General features: G+C 35.0%; 1 protein-coding gene across 1 annotated transcript in view; it reads left to right on the top strand.

Annotated features, from left to right (window-relative positions):
• NGLY1 (N-glycanase 1) overlaps positions 1 to 19,249 on the top strand; it is a 118,653-nt gene that overhangs the window by 460 nt on the left and 98,944 nt on the right. The window contains exons 2-4 of the mRNA XM_053714237.1: positions 7,152 to 7,266; positions 8,954 to 9,163; positions 14,737 to 14,899. Coding sequence (XP_053570212.1) covers positions 7,152 to 7,266; positions 8,954 to 9,163; positions 14,737 to 14,899 — 488 coding nt within the window. The remainder of the gene's footprint in view (positions 1 to 7,151; positions 7,267 to 8,953; positions 9,164 to 14,736; positions 14,900 to 19,249) is intronic.

Raw genomic sequence — 19,249 nt, 5'->3', positions numbered from 1 at the left:
CACTTTAGTTCTAAATATATTTGAAAAGGGATTAATATGTTCGTCCACATTACAGAGCATGTTTGCCTATTCAGAAAATTATATTGGTATAAAATCAGCCTAATATTTGTGTAGCATTGGTTTATTCTGCTGCAGATCTTAAAGTGCCACCAATCTTTCACCAATAATGCGACAATGATTAAATCAAATATTGCTGACGTAGTATGATTAAAGAAGGGATACTGTAGTATAACATTTGTTTACCCTTAATGTGTTCAAAATGTCTTTTAATGCCTACAACAGAGTATTAAAACAATTCTCAGTGGGTACATTTTTTGGGCATTTTTTTCTTTCATGGTTCACATAGAGCATGCAATTTTAAGCAACTTTCTAATTTACTCCTATTATCAATTTTTTATTCATTCTCTTGCTATCTTTATTTGAAAAGCAAGAATGTAAGTTTAGAATCCGGCCTATTTTTGGTTCTCAACCTGGGTTGTTCTTGCTGATTGGAGGCTTAATGTCAGCCACTGTTAAAGTACTGTCCAAGGTCTGAACCAAAAATTGTCTGGCTCCTTAGCTTAGATGCCTTCTTTTTCAAATATATAAAAACCTAAAAAGTCTCTTTTGTGATTCATACAGTGCATACAATTTTTTTTTTTTAAGTTTCCAATTAAAGGGATTGCAAAGTTGAATGACTTAAAGTAATGGTAAATCCTAGCGTTTAAGAAATGCTAGGATTATTGCTATGATTCAAGCCGGATTTCCCGCAATGCTATTGGCTAAGAGGTAGAAACGTCGCCTCTCTGCCAGATAGCGAAGATAACGTTCTGCCGGTGGGCTACCTTAGCAGCTCAGTGCGGCGATCGCTTGGAACAAATAAAGGAGCTTTCAGCATGAAGTATTTTATACTTCACGAATGAAAGTCCCCTTTATTTGTTCCAATGGTAAATCCTATCATCACTTTAAAGCCCAGTATTTAAAAGTCATTAAACTTTACAATTACTCTTGTTTTTTTTAAAATACTTACCTTTTTGTTACGGTAAACTTACCGGCGATCCTCCGCTCGCATCTCCATCAGTATTGAGCAGATTGATGATTAATCCGTCCTCCCCCAATCGTTGTGTGCCTCATGAGCTGGACGCCAGGAGGCACACAAGAATTGGAGGAAGCCGGATTAGTCATCAATATGCTAAATACAGAGGGAGATGCGGGCGGAGGATTGGCGGTAAGTTTACAGAAACAAAAATAAAGTTTAATGACTTTAAGTGCCCATGTTTTTAAGAGTATTTTTAAATACTAGGCTTTAAGTCATTCAACTTTACAATCATGTTGTAGAGATACCTAGGTAGATGTCTGGAGTACTACATGGCATACAATAGTGCTGCCATCTAGTGCTCTTGCAAATGGGTAACATTCTTGCAGAACTGCTGCCATATAGTGCTCCAGACACGCACGCTTCTAAGCCTACGTCCCTGATTTTTCAACAAAAGATACAAAGAGACTAAAGATAATTTGATAATAGAACTAAATTAGAAAGTTGTCTAAAATTGCATGCTTTATTTGAACCATGAAAGAAAACTTTTGGGTTTTATTTCCCTTTAAAAGGCAATTCAAGCCTTCACTTTCTTAGAACAACCTGGGGCATTTAAAAGTCAAGAGTGAACCACTTGAAAACACTAGTAAATATTTGCAATATCCTTTGTTTGTGGCCAGTTAAAGGGACACTGTACCCAAAAATTTTATTTCGTGATTCAGATTGAGCATGAAATTTTAAGCAAATTTCTAATTTACTCATATTATCAAATTTTCTTCATTCTCTTGGTATCTTTATTTGAAATGCAAGAATGTAAGTTTAGATGCCGGCCCATTTTTGGTGAACAACTTGGGTTGTCCTTGCTGATTGGTGGATAAATTCATCCACCAATAAAAAAAGTGCTGTCCAGAGTACTGAAACCAAAAAAAAGCTTAGATGCCTTCTTTTTCAAATAATGATAGCAAGAGAACAAAGAAAAATTGATAATAGGAGTAAATTAGAAAGTTACAAATTACAAAAGAAAAAATTTGTGTTCAGTGTCCCTTTAAGGCTAGCTGTAAATGATTTTGTGCACTGCTAGAAGCAATAACAGGTGTAGTAGGTCTAAAATTGCTTGACCTTTTTGTTTTAGCCCCTATAAGGAGCGGGCCTGTATATTGAGCGTTATGGCATCAATGATTGTTGCAATGTTATAAACTGCTTCAGATGCATGCATCTAACCATATATATACCGATTGCCATTGGCTCACATGTGTTCAGTTGGAAACCAGTGGTGCACTGCTGCTCCTTCAACAAATGATACCAAGAGAATGAAGGAAATGTAATAATAGAAGTAAACTGTAAAGTTGTTTAAAATTGTATGTTCTACCTAAATTATGAAAGAAAATTAGTTTGGGTTCATGTCCCTTTAAGTGAAATATATTTACAAAGATATATTGCATTGTTTTTATGTTTTAATAAAAGACATAAAACCCACACTTTTTTTCTTTTATGATTCAAAGAAAACAAAAAATATAATAAAAATTCTTTAATTTACTTATATTACCAAATTTGTTTTGTTCTTGTGGTATTTTTTGTTGAAGAGCATACCTAGGTAGGTAGCGTGCACGTGTCAGGAGCACTATATTGCTACCATCTAGTGTTCTTGATTTTGTATAACAATGTTAAAAAAAGTAATACAAAACTACCTACAAGCTACAGTACATTAGATAATATAAATAAATTGACCTACCTGCCAGCTACAGTACATTTGATGATATAATTAAAGGGACACTCAAGTCAAAATAAACTTTTATGATTCAGATGGAGCATCAGTTTTAAGATACTTTTTAAATTTACTTCCATTATCAAATTTTGCACAATCTTTTTATATTCACATTTTCTGGGGAACAAGCTCCTACTGAGCATGTGCACAAGCTCACAGGGTATACGTATCTAGTCTGTGATTGGCTGATGTCTATCACATGATACAGGGGGCCGAATAATGGGAGGAAAAAAAAATCCGAAAAAAATCTACTGCTTATTTGAAATTAAGAGTAAGTGCTATTGCATTGTCTTTTTATTATGTACTTGTTAATTATGTAATTCTACTGCATTAAGTGGTCATTTAAAGGGGTCAAGTCCTATAAAAAAAAGTGTGGGATCTCACCAAGACTTCCACCACCCTCACTTTAATATTGTTTTATACACACGCACTGTATTTATATGTGCACTTTGGTTAATGAAAGCAAATTAAATCCAATGAAGGGTTGAGTAGTTGCCTTTGGACCTAATACTCCTCCTCTGTCACAGAGTCTCACCCACTTAAAGGAACATTAAACCCAAAGATTTTCTTTCACGATTCAGATAAAGAATACAATTTTTAAAAAGTTTCTAATTTACTTCTATAAGTTCTAGACTATTATCAAATTAATTTCATTCTCATGTTATTCTTTTTTGAAGAGATACCTAGGTAGGTAGTGTGCACATGCCTGAAGCACTACATGACGGGAAATAGTGCTGCCATCTAGTACTCCTGCTAATGTATAACATTGTTGTAAATTATGCTGATATACATAGTGCTGCAGACACGTGCACAAGAAAACTAAGAACATTTGACACTAGAAGTAAATTAGAAAGTTGTTTAAAATTTTATGTTCCATCTGAATCATAAAATAAAAAATGTTGGGTTTTTTTTGTCCCTTTAAGGTGCAATAGTTCTATTTCTGCTAAGGGAAGCTAAATAACCCCAGAGCAAGCCACACAGAAATATAAACACTATGAGTTCCACACAATGCGGGGTGATCACACAGCAGGATCAGTGACAGGCTTGCATTTAGTGTATTGTAAGTAGTTTTACTGCCCATTACTAGAGGATCTCACTATCCCTCTAATCAGACTGTGCTCCAGCTCCTCCCACCAGCAGCAGCATTTGCTGAAGTTTTTCTGTTCTCTGTCCAGGGGGAACTTAGTTCCACCTGTAGAAATAGTGCAGGAACTCTCCGCTGGACTTGACCCCTGAATTAAATATAACCTTTTTTATTGTAAACTCTAAACTCTATATCTATAGGGGGATAAAATACGTTTTTATTTTAGTTTAATGTCCCTCTTCCTGTTGTCTCTGATAGTAGAGAAGTCCTTAGCTCACAGTTCCCTAGACACCATAAGTAAAAAAGGAAGAAAGAACATAAAGGGCCATTAAATACAGTAGAATATTCTCAATAAAATTGCAATGCAATAGCACTTGCTCTGAATATCAAATTATCAGTAGATTTTATTTTTTCTGAAAAATGTCAAAATGTATTTCAATTTGCCAGCCCACTATACCATGTGACAGCCATCAGCCAATTACAAACTTATATACACTGAACTCTTGCACATGCCTAGTAGGAGCTTGTGTCTCATAAAGTAAATTGTTTAGCTGTTTAAATTTCTTGCTCTATCTGAATCATGAAAATTTAATTTTGACTTTAGTGTCCTTTTTAAAGTTAGTCACACCTGAAATGAGAAACAACCATATAAAAATGCAATTTTATAGTATTTTTAGACTTGTGTCAAAAGTGTAGGTAGCATACAGTTGTGCTCATAAGTTTACATACCCTGGCAGAATTTATCATTTCTTGGCCATTTTTCAGAGAATATGAATGATAACACAAAAACGTTTCTTTCACTCATGGTTAGTGTTTGGCTGAAGCCATTTATTATCAATCAACTGTGTTTACTCTTTTTAAATCATAATGACAACAGAAACTACCTAAATGACCCTAAACAAAGTTTACATACCCTGGTGATTTTGGCTTGATAACATGCACACAAGTTGACACAAAGGGGTTTGAATGGCTATTAAAGGTAACCATCCTCACCTGTGATCTGTTTGCTTGTAATTAGTGTGTGTGTATAAAAGGTCAGTGAGTTTCTGGACTCCTGACAGACCCTTGCATCTTTCATCCAGTTCTGCACTGACAATTCTGGATTCTAAATTGTGGGGAAAGCAAAAGAATTGTCAAAGGATCGACGGGAAAAGGTAGTTGAACTGTATAAAACGGGAAAGGGATATAAAAAGATATCCAAGGAATTGAGAATGCAAATCAGCAGTGTTCAAACTCTAATAAAGAAGTGGAAAATGAGGGGTTCTGTTGAAACCAAACCACGGTCAGGTAGACCAACTAAACTTTCAGCCTCAACTGCCAGGAAAATTGTTCGGGATGCAAATACAAACCCACAAATAACTTCAGGTAAAATACAGGACATGTGGCGTGGCTGTTTCAAGATGCACAATAAGGAGGCACTTGAAGAAAGATGGGCTGCGTGGTCGAGTCCCCAGAAGAAAGCCATTACTACGCAAATGCCACAAAGTATACCACTTACAATACGCCAAACGGCACAGAGACAAGCCTCAAACCTTCTGGCACAAAGTCATCCCAGTGGCAGAATTTATTTTCACTTTCTGTGATGAGATTTTTTTTAGTGAAAAATTTTCTGCAGGCCATTTTTAAATAAAATAAAATTTTAAATGTGTTGGTTAACTAAAGAATAAACCACTTTTAACGTTTTATAATATAGTGCAGTAGTTGAAAATTGCATTGCAAATTAGCTGCAGACAAACTAAATTATAAAATGTTGAATAAATTAGTTTCTTTTTCTCTTGGTCCAACATAGGAATGTAGTAATAAAAAGATGCAATGCTCATAAGAACGTCTTAAATTCGGAACAAACCGCTTTACAGACTGGGAAAGGCTAGGGGAGTGTTTGAAAAAAAGCCAGTTAATAATCAATGCACTACTGCTTTACAGTGCTACTGCATATTTGTCTGTTAACTTCAAACAGCACTTTTCTCTTGATGCACTGGAACACTTAAACAGTGTAGCCAGAACACAGCTCTGTTTGAAGAGTAGAGTTGCAAAGTTAAAGCACTAAGTTTAACAGTTCCTGCATGGGTTCTGTTCTTTCTGCAGACATGCTGCATTTTCTGCGATGACATCTCAGATCACTGTATGTTCTGCCTTGGGGAAAGTCATTTGGAGTGATGAGACCAAAATTGAGCTTTTTGGCCACAACCATAAACGCTACATTTGGAGAGTAGTCAACAAGGCCTATGATGAAAGGTACACCATTCCTACTGTGAAACACGGAGGTGGATTGCTGATGTTTTGGGGATGTGTGAGCTACAAAGGCACAGGAAATTTGGTCAAAATTGATGGCAAGATGAATGCAGTATGTTATCAAACAAAATGCCTCATTTTCCACTTCTTGATTAGAGTTTGAACACTGCTGATTTGGATTCTCAATTCCTTGGATATCTTTTTATATCCCTTTCCTATTTTATATAGTTCAATTGCCTTTTTCCCACAGATCCTTTGACAATTCTTTTTCTTTCCTCATGACTCAGAATCCAGAAACGTCAGTGCAGCACTGGATGAAAGATGCAAGGGTCTGTCAGGAGTCCAGAAACTCATTGACCTTTTATACACACACACTAATTACAAGCAAACATATCACAGGTGAGGATGGTTACCTTTAATGGCCATTCAAACCCCTTTGTGTCAACTTGTGTGCATGTTATCAGGCCAAAATCACCAGGGTATGTAAACTTTTGATCAGGGTCATTTGGGTCGTTTCTGTTGTCATTATGATTTAAAAAGAGTAAACACAGTTGATTGATAATAAATGGCTTCAGCCAAACACTAACCATGAGTGAAAGAAACGTTTTTGTGTTATCATTCATATTCTCTGAAAAATGGCCAAGAAATCATACGTTCTGCCAGGGTATGTAAACTTATGAGCACAACTGTATTTAGATTATAGTTATGGTAATAATGAATCCCAGGGCCTTTTTAATGGGCGCACCACCCATCTTATTTTACTGATACATCCAGCTAAAATTAAAGCCAATATTAAGGTAAAATTAACTAATATTAAATAGTTTCAATGTGTTTGTATAAATTATGCAATGAATGTGCAATTTAAAATAGCAGAAAATATTAAAATATTACATAGTATTACACTACCCCCACCCGGCTGGCAAATATATCTGTGAAGAACACCAATTGTAATGTAGATAACAAATTTTATATGTGGGGATTCATGCCTGCATTTCTAATCTTTCTTTATAATCTGTTGGAGAACTTTGATAAAATTTCTTGTTTCTATTTGGCAGGAGTCCAAATGAAGAAAAGTACAGATCAATACGAATTGGAAACACAGCATTTTCCTCCAGACTTCTGCCTGTCCGAGGAGCTGTTGAATGTTTGTTTGAAATGGGATTTGAAGAGGTAGTACTATTTTATATATATATATATATATATTTTTTTTTATTATTATTTTTTTTATAAACAACCCTTATCATTGTATAAGAATAAATCTGATTAAAACTAGGTATAATTTACTCTGGGTTATCTCTTCCTTTAGAAAGCGATAATATAATGTAAAAAAATAGGTTCCATTGTTTTTAACTCCCCTCTGCTAAAGCAGAATTATTCCCTTTTCTCTGCTTTCGAGGTGTAAAAACAAAGCACTAGGAATATAGATGAATATAGTACATCTCGTATAGAGTGATATGCAAGTTTTCTTCTCCATTACTACTCCTATTCAGGAGGGTAATACAGTTCTACAACAAATGTCTCTGACCCAAACAACTATTGAAATTGTTATTTCATGAATTATATTAAGACAGTCACAGACAAACATCTCCAAATTGTTAAGTAAAAGGCCTATGTTTAAGAACAAACCAAAAGAGAATGGGAATAAGGGGTCAGTATAGCATGAGGTGGGTGTCTATCTCGGGAGCTTTTGTAAATGTGTTGATGTTAATATCAAATCTGGGCTAGAGGATTCAACATCTATATATAAGCTAAGGCATTGCCTACTTCATTTTTGTCAGAAATTCATTACCATAGTGATGTCATTTTTATCAATAATGTGTATCCTTTTATAAACCTTGCCATCCACACCATACTTGGCAAGGAAGGGAATGAACCTTAAATGCTCTGGAAAATAGATTCCCATTTTAGCCTATGGCTGTGCCAGAGAGTCTCATCTCCTTGCTCATGAAGTGAGTTATGTCTGATGTAAATATCAGTTTACAGACAAACCAGCCTATGTGCTAAAAAGGACACTCGTCATTGTCTTCTTATTATTTGTAATGCACCAATGGGTTCCATTGCTCTATATTGGGTGTGCAAGACAAGACAGGGAAGCCAGATAGGGACCAACGTATTACTTGGCCATGCACCCTAGAGAGCTTGCAATCTAAGGGGTAATTAGTGAAATAAGGTTTTAAAGGGCCATAAAAGTCCAAAAATAAAATTTTATTATTGCACTATTACTTGTATAGAAATGTGCTTAACTCTTACAAAGGGGTTAAAGTCCATTCCAGAGCAGCAATGCAATACTGGGACCTAGCTGAACACATATGGTAAGCCAATGACAAGAGTCATATGTATGTAGCCAAGCTTGATGCCAGTAGTGCATTGCTACTCTTGAGTATACTTAGCTATGCCTTTGAACAAAGGCTACTAAGAGAGCAAAGTATAGTTGATAACAGAAGTAAATAGAAAAGTCTTTTACATTTCATGCTCTATCTAAACTGTGAAAGTTTCATTTTGACTTTCATGTCTCTTTTAAGTGAACCTTGCCACGTACTTTAACTCACTTTTCTTGCAAGTTTTAGTCTTATTCTTGTAATATCTTAATGAAGATGCTGGATACGTCCACCACTTGTATAAGATGACATTGTAAGGTTACACAGATAAAGTTTGATTAGCAGACACAATTTATTCCAGTGGCATAAGCTCCCCGAAAAAAAAAAAAAATATTTAATGGTTTAAATATTTTTTTCTGTCATAATTTTGTACAATGTCTTACAGTGTTATCTGTGGTTTAAGGTCCTTTATAATAATATAAACGTTCTTTCAGTTTTTCTATAGTGCTATAACTTTAATATTTTTTTCCAATTTGCAGGGAGAAACGCATCTGGTGTTCCCTAAAAAGGCATCTGTGGAGCGTCTGCGGAATGTCCGAGACCGTATAGCGGCGGAGAGGAATAAGAGGCTGGGTGGATCAAACATAACGCCACCAGCAACAACCAGTGTGCAGCCTGCTCCAAGCAGACCACTTGACCCAGTCCCAAGCACTTCTAGCCGGACTCAAGAACAAGCATCAAACTTCTTGGTAAATACATTTTATATAAGCAAATTAACCCCCAGTATTGTGTTTGTTCCAGATTAGTCGCCACAAATCATTTTCTGTTGTAATATCTGTTGCTTTGTTACAGTCGTGAGTTTACCATTTGCCTGGTATTCTCAACTTATTGCCAAACTGTTAATATATTATTTAGTTAACAAGTGCCAACATGTTACATAGTGCTCTGATATTAGGCATAATAAGACTCATTTACCTGAACCGTAAAGGGCAGAGGGCCTTCCCATGACTGAAGCTGTAAACCACTTTTACAAGAGTTAATCCACAGGACAGATGGACTTGTGAGTTTACAATCTAAAGTACAGGGGAGATATTGTACACAAGAGAAACATCTTAATGTATGCCTCCCTTAAATGTTCATGGAGCCGCAGGGCGGAACTTTGAAAGCTAGAGGCAAATCTTAAAGTTACTGTGTACACCAATTTTCATGTAACTGCATGTAATAGAAACTAGCACAGATACTGATCTAAACATCCAGTATTAAACCTTTTAAAAACTTACTTAGAAGCTCCAAGTTTAGCACTGTTGAGGAGGTTAGGCTGGAACACCCAGTGAAAGGGGCTAGGAAAGCTGAAAGAACAGACACTCCCCCTTCCCTGCATATGAAAAGACAGATTACGCAAACGTGAGCATTAGGAATCTGTAGACATCAGTATACATCTTATACTTTGGGGCTTGGTTAGGGGTCTGAGAATCCGCACAATGTTATTTAAAAAAAAATAACCACAACTATACATTGTTTCAAAAACACTCTCAGATGGGCTAAATAAATAGATCATCTTCAAAACATTTATGCAAAGAAAAATTTAGTGTGCAATGTACCTTGAGCAAGGCAAGGATTTCTACATAGTATGTTAAGTTCTGGGAAAAGTCTCACAGACGGGAGTATGAGAAAGTAATGAGAGATGAGGAGAGAAATCGTGGGAAGGAGAGTATTTGTAGCAGATATTTAGGAGGGTGCAGTGTTAGTGAGGATTTTATAAGTGGGGTCAAGTTTGGAAATGTATTCTTGAGGCTTAGGGAAGCCAGTGAAGGTTCATGTAGAGAGGGTTGTAGATGTGGAACTGTGTACATGGAAGGGAAGCCTGATATCTAATAATGGACTGCAATATAGATATGGGTAGTTTGGAAGACTGAAGAGAATATAGTTGCAATAGCCAAGGCTGGAAATAAGTGATTTAGAATCTTTGAGTCTTATGTATGGAAAAGACACATTAAGAGATATTTTTGTTGTGGAATTGGCAAGAGTTAGGCTTTCAATATGCTCATAAGTTAATTATAACTCCAAATCAGCCTGATGGGTTGAGGTGATGACGAGTTATTCACAGTAAGTGAGCTGTGTATTCCTAATGGTCCGTTTTAACTGCTGGAGTGTATTTAATTTTGTATTTGTCTGTTGTATCCCATCATATACTGAAAATATGTGTAACAAACATGTTCTCTGTAGAAAAGCTATGTAAAGAGAGCACTGATTAATCTCCCACTGGAGGGGTATGAGGGAGAGGTTTTTTTAATGTGAAATAGCTGGCTGTGCTTATTCAACCCCCATCCATAATTAGCATTTAACATAAATAATATTATTAGGTCTGCTATACTTTCAGGCACAGCCCATTGTTATGAACATGTCCTGTAGATAGTTTTAATGAGAAAAATTTGCTATTTCAAATACAAAACATAAATGTGAAGAAGCCATTTCCCATACATTTTATATTGTGCAATAAGTATAATCAATTACTGCTCAGTATATAAAATTAATCTTTAAAACAGGGAAGACGCTTAATTTTGTAAAATATTTACCATTGAGTGATGGTAAACATTGCGCCATTCCTCCACCTGCACTACAAACTGTATTTAGCAGATTGATGAAAAATTTGTCATTGATCTGCTAAATACACGGGCAGGATCTGTCAATCTCCCCAGTCTGATGACCGCTGCAAGTTCTCTTGTGAGAACCTGCAGTCGAAGAGCAGGTTTGATAAATCGAGCCCTATAGATGAATATACATTTTGTTATTGGCTAGTGATATAGGGGAAGAGAAAATTGAATTAACTTTAAAATTTTCAAGAAAATATTCTACTGCTCATTTCAAATTTAAAGTGTTATTGCATTGTATTATAGTGTGTATTTGTCAATTGTTCAGTTCCACTGGATTTAGAGGTCTTAAAGGGACAGTCAAGTCAAAATTAAACTTTAATGATTCAGATAAGGCATGTAATTTTAAACAACTTTCCAAGTTACTTTTATCATCAAATTTGCTTTGTTCTTTTGGTATTCTTTGTTGAAAGCTAAACCTAGCTCATATGCTAATTTCTAAGCTGTTGAAGACCACCTCTTATCTCAGTGCATTTTGACAGTTTTTCACAGTTAGACACTGCTAGTTTGTGGGCCATATAGATAACATCATGCTCACTCGTGGAGTTATTTATGAGTCAGCACTGATTGCCTTAAATCAATGACTGTCAAAAAAACTGAGATAAGGGGATAGTTGCAGAAGCTTAGATACAAGGTAATCACAGAGGTAAAAACTGTATTAATTTGTCCGTGTTGGTTATGCAAAACTGGGGAATGGGTAATAAAGATTTTTTTCTGTTTTTCAACCATAAACATTTTAGAGTAGAATGTCCCTTTTTAAAAGGACAATATACTGTAAAATAGTTTTTTCCTTTAGGTGTGTCCAATTACTTTTTCCCCAATTGCAGAGTATAAAATGTATGTGAATTAACTTTTTAAGGTTTGTGTATATGAAATAACTGATTGGGTGTTTGAAGCCACAACCTAATAAAATGGGTTGAGCTTGTAGGTATGATCAGATCTTATTACTTTATCACATTGTGTACGTATACATGCATCTTTATCTTATATCTGTCCGTAAACCAAAGACCAATACTTGGAGAGAAGAATGGAACATTTAATACACTCCAGCAGGTAAAGTGGCTCACTGGGAACAAATTAAAGGAGAGAACATTTTTGAGTAAACTGTCCCTTTAAGTAATGAGTGGTCATCCTGTATAAAATACTAGGCAATTGATAACATGACTAAGCAAGCAAGAGGAAATGTCTGGTGCTGAGAGAGACAGCTACAGTATATGTAATATAATATAGATGATACTAAAACCTATGGAACTTGAGATGAATGGTAAATAAAGGAGTGTGTGCCAAAGAAGGATACACTGAAGATATGGTTAGAGAGGTTGCAATAAAACACAATAGAGCTGTGTCACAAAATGCAAATTGGTTGGAAGGTTTAAGGTTGTTTAGCACAATCATTGTCTTCAAAAGGCTGCCGATAGATCTAGAATAATTAGCTGTGAGAAGTATTTTACTGTCCTGTGTGGCTGCCAAGGGGTTAACATAAGTTTGAAATTATGTGAGAGGGTTATGGTTAACTCCTTGGCTGCTAAAGACAGAAACACACTGCTTAGCAATTTATTGCGGTCATCTGTATTAACTCTTCATTGTGACCGAAAAGCACTCCTAGAATGCTCATACAGTAAGCAATATTTTTATTTTGCCAATATTTTTAAAACCAATATAATAGAATAAAATGAATGCTTAATGTGTTAGGGGACTCCTTAAGTAATTAAATCACTGTTTCCTTATTGATCCAAAATTTAAAAATTGGCAGAGCTGCATTTGTTTTTATTTATTTTTGTATTTTTATTTTTTTTCTGTAAATCACTTCAGAGAACATGCTGGTGTCTACCCATATATGTTGTGGTTTTATTTTTTAATATTCTTTATTTAAATATTTCTTAAGTAATAAGTGAACAATCAAACGGTCAGTTACAATGACAGTACACAAAAAATATGTAAAAGATAGAAAAGGTTGGTTACCTTTCAACCCACTTGGCAAAGAATAAATATGGCCTATTGGTTACAATTTGTAGGCATTTGCAAAAATTAATTATTCGGCATTCCTTATCGAAATAAATGCCAAATATTGCAGCAGGCAGCGTCATGTTTGGAATTCTGAATAATGAATTTTTGCTCATGCCTAATAATAATCTACTTGTTTTAAGACCATTTTAAATCCGTAATGGTGATGGTTAAAGAAATTTAAAAAATATATAATAAAAGGAGTCTTAAAATCTGTCTATACATGCAGATATGGAACATGTGTGTATAGCTGTATATAAACATATGTAAAAATTCATACATATGCAAATATCATTCATACATTATGTACATAATCAGTAGCCATATCTCCCCAGAGTTATCCTTCTAATACAGAAGTGGTAAGAATTGATTCATCTAACAGGAAACCATTTAGGAATTAATCAGTTTTCATGACTAATGAACTTAAGGTCTAATGCTTATATGCATATACAATTTTTTTTTTTTGGGGGGGGGGGGGGATTATGGTTGTTTTTTCCACTTTCAAAGGTTAGGACCTAAAAATAAAACATTAAAATTCAAACAATGTGTTTGTTTTTTTTGCTTACATATAATATGCACTTGTATCTCCATATTAACTTGAAGTCATTACCTATCATACACTATCATATTTGAAAACTTAAAGGACGATTAAAGGGACAGTCAACACCAGAAGTTTTGTTGTTTAAAAAGATAGATAATCCCTTAATTATAAATTTCCCAGTTTTGCATAACCAACACAGTTATAATTATACACATTTTACCTCTGTAATTACCTTGTATCTAAGCCTCAGCGGACTGCCCCCTTATTTCAGTTCTTTTGACAGACTTGCAGTTTAGCCAATCAGAGCTGTGTCCATGGTAAATTCACGTGCATGAGCTCAATGTTATCTATATTAAACGCGTGAACTTATGCCCTCTAGTGGTGAAAAACTATCAAAATGCATTTAGATTAGAGGCTGCCTTCAAGGTCTAAGAAATTAGCATATGAACCTCCTAGGTTTAGCTTTCAACTAAGAATACCAAGAGAACAAAGCAAAATTGGTGATAAAAGTAAATTGGAATGTTGTTTAAAATTGCATGCCCTATCTGAATCATGAAAGGTTTTTTTTTTGTTTGTTTTTTGGCTTGACTGTCCCTTTTAAACACAGCAGAATAGCAAAATCAATAAATGCATAATAAATAGACAATGCAAAAGTGCTTAGTTTGAATTTCATGAGTAGTATTTTTTTATTTCAAAGTTAGTTTTATTTTTCTAATCGCTGCATCATGTGACAGCCATTAGCCAATTACAAAATTCATATACATATATTCTGTGAATCTTGCTCATGCTCAGTAGGAGCTGGTGCCTTAAAGTGTTCATATAAAATGATTGTGCATATTTAGATTATGGATGTGAACTGGAAAGTTGCTTAAAATTGTGCGCTCTATCTGAATCATGAACGTTTAATTTTTAATTCAGTTCCTTCAGAAAGGGACTGACCATGTCCTGCTAAATGTGTTTGCATTTGATCTTCTAGACTAGTGCTGGGCATGTTCCTATTTCCTGTAATCTTTTCCTAATATTGGGGCTCATGTGAAACACAATTCCTTATAATCTTCAAATTTCAACAAACTGTAGTTCAGGTGTAAAATTAATAACTTTTTTTTTTTTTTTTTCTTAATCCTAGGGTTCAGAAATAAAATTATTTAAAACGCTACAGTCAAACTCTCAACATGTTCTTCTGTATGAGAAACCTGAATTCCAGCAAAAGGCATTACAAGTTATACCGGTCTCTGAGTTGAAAACGAAAGCAAAAGAACAGCTGTTGAACGCGAAAAGTATCGAAGAAGGTAATAGAAAAAACACTGTTTACCATTCGTCATTCTATGTGTGATATAAATACATAATCTTTATTTAAAAGCCTGGATTCCTGTGAGAAAAAGTTCTTCAGTCTTCTTTGGAGCTTATTAAGTTATGTTCATGAATGGGCTCCATATAGTAAATTAAACATTGTAGACGAAAGATTCTCATTGGAAAGACTTCTCTCATTTAAAGGGATAGTGTACTGTACATTTTTTGTCTTCTTTGTTTTGTTCCCAAAGATTTATTTCATCTGCTAAATTGTATTACATTGGTTACAAATCTTGCCTTTACCTTTATTGTGTTATTTGAAATAGTTGATTTTGCCGGTTGTGTAGGTGACTATACTATAAACTTCTTTTATAGAAATCAAAAAGAAAAGGGGCGCCTCAAAGTGAAATCCGTATGTGATAAGGACAAAGAGAAAGTAGAATAAAACTCACAATTAGTGATGGCACTTGTGCAGTGCAAACGAGCAGGCTGACACTTTGCAGTAGTCAGCTAACTGGATACTTTCCTCGTGTTAGGGCAGAACTTGTATCTGATCTGTCAGCGTCCAAACGGCATCCAAACAACCGGCCGTGGTCAGTGAAGAGCTGAATTCAAAACACTAGCAAAGTGATAAAGTGCATTTCTTTTATTTTTTAATGTTTTTTTTTAAGAAAACCTACCTAAAGATAGCTTCTTTTCTAGATACATTATAATCTAAAGGTTGTTAATCCTGAAATATAGATTAGTTTTACATTTTATTTAATTTTTCTGGTAAATTAATTTCATTAATCCGTTCACAATATCCTGCTCTTCCAGAGGTTCCTGTCAGATTATTGTGGGCAATTTCTCTATCTTGAAGATATTATCACATATTATTGGTTTTGTAGCAAAAATGTTATAAAATAAACATATATAGTTGATAAATAGACCTTAAAGGGACATAATCGTGAAAAAAAACGTTTGGGCTTCAGACTGAGCATACAGTTTTCAGATTGACTTCTATTATCAAGTTTGCTTCATTTTCTTGGTATCCTTTGTTGAAGAAGGGCTATGCTCTACTGGGTCTAGCTGAACACACTGGGTGAGATAGTGACAAACCGCTAGTTTACAGTAGTGCATTGCTCCTAAGCCTATGCAGGCTTTTCAACAATGGATACCAAGAGAACAAAGCAAATAAGAGAAGTAAATTGAAGTGTGAGGAGGGAGGGGCAAACATTAAAAATGAAATATAATATTGTTTTAGTTAAAAAAAATATATATATTATTATTAAGGCAATCATTGTTCTCCTTCCAATAAAGTACAGCTTAAAAGTTGATCAAATATGAATGATTAACTTATTAAACTGGATATAGTTCACCTCCCAGTAATTCCATTCATTTCAATGATCTATCTATGCATATCTAATGATATATAACCAAATCAGTAATGGTCTGATATAACTGGAAAAACAATCTGAATAACCATGTTTTAAATCGATCTTACTGACTAGTGATTTAAATTGTGATTTTAATCGATTCGATTTAAATTATATCCACCCTGTAGCTATTTCATATACAAAAATATACGCAAAGGAAAAAATTCCCATACATTTTAAGCTCTGCAACTGGTATAAAGAGTCATTGGAAACACATTAAAAGGACAGTATACACCAATGTTCATATAACTGCATGTAATAGACACTACTATAAAGAAGAATATGCACAGATACAAATCTTAAAAATCCAGTATAAAACCTTTTAAAAACGTACTTAGAAGCTCCCAGTTTAGCACTGTTGATGAGGTTAGTCTGAGACACCCACTGAAAGGGGCGGCTGGGTAAACAAAAAGGGCAGACACGCCCCTCCCCTTTCATATAAAAAGACAGATAACATTAACATGAGTCTGTAAACACATGTATTGCACTGTGGGTCATGGTTAGGAGTCTGAAAATCAGCACAATGTTTTTAGTAAATGGATAGTGTACAATGTCCCTTTAAGGGGAACCCAATTTTATAGTACACTGTCCCTTTTAAAGGGTAATAAGCGTATTGTAATTTCTGTTGTCCTGCTATAGAATAGCATGCCAGCCAAGTCTAAACATTTTTAAAACAAAACATCTTGTTTGCTGTAATTGCTTTTCAATAACTAAACCTACCCTTCCACTTGCCTTATTTGGATGAGTCAATCTGGGTTTGAGACTGCAGCTGACAAGGCTAGCCACAGTTCTATTGTTTATATAAAGTTCTTATCTGTTAAAGACAATTAGGGAAAGGTGTGTGTATATAGCAGAGTTAGGGGCCGATTTATCAATGTCTGGCGGACATGATACACTATAGCGTATCATGTCTGCCAGACATTGCTAAATGCTGAACGCAAACGCTGTCGACATTTATCATTGCACAATCAGTTCTGGTGAACTGCTTGTGCAATGCAGCCCCCTGCAGATTTGCGGCCAATCGACCGCTAGCAGGGGGTGTCAATCAACCCGATTAGTATGCGATTAGACGTTTTGATGTCCGCAGCCTCAGAGGCAGCGGACAAGTTAAGGAGCAGCGGTCTTAAGACGGCTGCTTCTTACCTCCTTTTTCCGGCGAGCCTTAAGGCTCGTGCGGAAACAGGGGTATTTGGCCCCATTCGAGCCATGATAAATCGTCCCCTTAGCCTTGAAAAGTCTGTGTGCTTTTTCATTTCCAAGAATTAGAAAGTCTTTGTTCTCAATTTTCAGAACTAAATTAAATGAAATCGGCACAAACGGCAAACATCATATTCATTACTAAAATAGGGCTGAAACTAATGATTATTTTTATAATCGATTAATCGAGGGATAATTTTTTTTTGATTAATCAACTAATAGGATTAAAATAAATCAAATTTCCCTGTATTTAAAATAAAATCCACATACTGAGTGTTACAAATATAAAACTACAGACTAAATGTTTACATTAACACAACTGTTTGCCCAATTTTTAAGCAGCAAAGCACATTTTTATAATTAAACAAAACAAAACCACAAACTTTTTTTTAAAGATTTAGAATTAGAAAGAGGTAGACTATCACTATTTATAACATTGTGTTTTTAACTTTTTCAGAAACTTTGCATTGAAATGCAAAAATGTTAACATGACCACATGCTCCTAGTAGAGGCTGGGTCTCTTTTTGCAAGCAATATTGCCTGCAGCAGAGAAGAGGCGCTCAGATGATGTTGAGGTGCCTGAGATACATAAGTAGGGTTTTGCCAAGGTGGGATAGTTATCTTTGTTAGCTCCACCAATGCAAAGTGTTTTCCTTCTTGGCAAGGGGCCCCTTAATAAAGTAAGCCTGGACGTAATTCCAACTTAAAAATAACCTAACCCCTTAAGGACAAGGCCATTTTTCAATTTCTTACCCTTTAAGGACCAGGGCTATTTTTACATTTCTGCGGTGTTTGTGTTTAGCTGTAATTTTCCTATATACTCATTTACTGTACCCACATATATTATATACTGTTTTTCTTGCCATTAAATGGACTTTCAAAAGATACCATTATTTTCATCATATCTTATAATTTACTGTAAAAAAAAAAATATAAAATATGATGAAAAATGGAAAAAACACACTTTTTCTAACTTTGACCCCCCAAAACTTGTTACACATCTACAACCACCAAGTTATAGGGCAATAAGTACAAGTAGCACTATGCTATTTCCAAACCATTTTTTTTTTTCTTCAAATTTAACGATAGTTACATTGTAACACTGATATCTGTCAGGAATCCCTGAATATCCCTTGACATGTATATCTATCTTTTTTTTTTTAGTAGACAACCCAAAGTATATAGGCCCATTTTGGTATATTTCGTGCCACCATTTTCATCAATCAAATAAAAAAAAAAATCCTTACAGTTTTCAAAATTTTAGGTTTCTCACTGAAATTATTTACAAACAGTTAGTGCAATCATGGCACAAATGGTTGTAAATGCTTTTCTGGGATCCCCTTTGTTCAGAAATAGCAGACATATATGGCTTTGGCATTGCTTTTGAGTAAAATGCTGCTGCGCACCACACGTGTATTATGCCCAGCAGTGAAGAGGTTAATTAGGTAGCTTGAAGGGTTAATTTGAGCTTTAGAGTAGAGATCAGCCTCCCACCGGACACATCCCACCCCCTGATCCCTCCTAAACAGCTCTCTTCCCTCCCCCACCCCACATTTGTCTCCACCATCTTGAGTACTGGCAGAAAGTCTGCCAGTACTAAAAAAAAAAGACTTTTTTTTTTTTATATATTTATTCTGCCTTTTTTATGATCTTCCCCCTCTACCTTATTGTCCGCCATCTTGGGTACTGGAAGCTGTCTGCCAGTACCCAGTTGTCCATATAATTTTTTTTATTTTT

The sequence above is a fragment of the Bombina bombina genome, chromosome 5 (genome assembly GCF_027579735.1).
Source record: "Bombina bombina isolate aBomBom1 chromosome 5, aBomBom1.pri, whole genome shotgun sequence".
In the NCBI taxonomy this organism is placed as follows: domain Eukaryota; kingdom Metazoa; phylum Chordata; class Amphibia; order Anura; family Bombinatoridae; genus Bombina; species Bombina bombina.
This window is presented reverse-complemented; position numbering and strand designations above follow the sequence as displayed.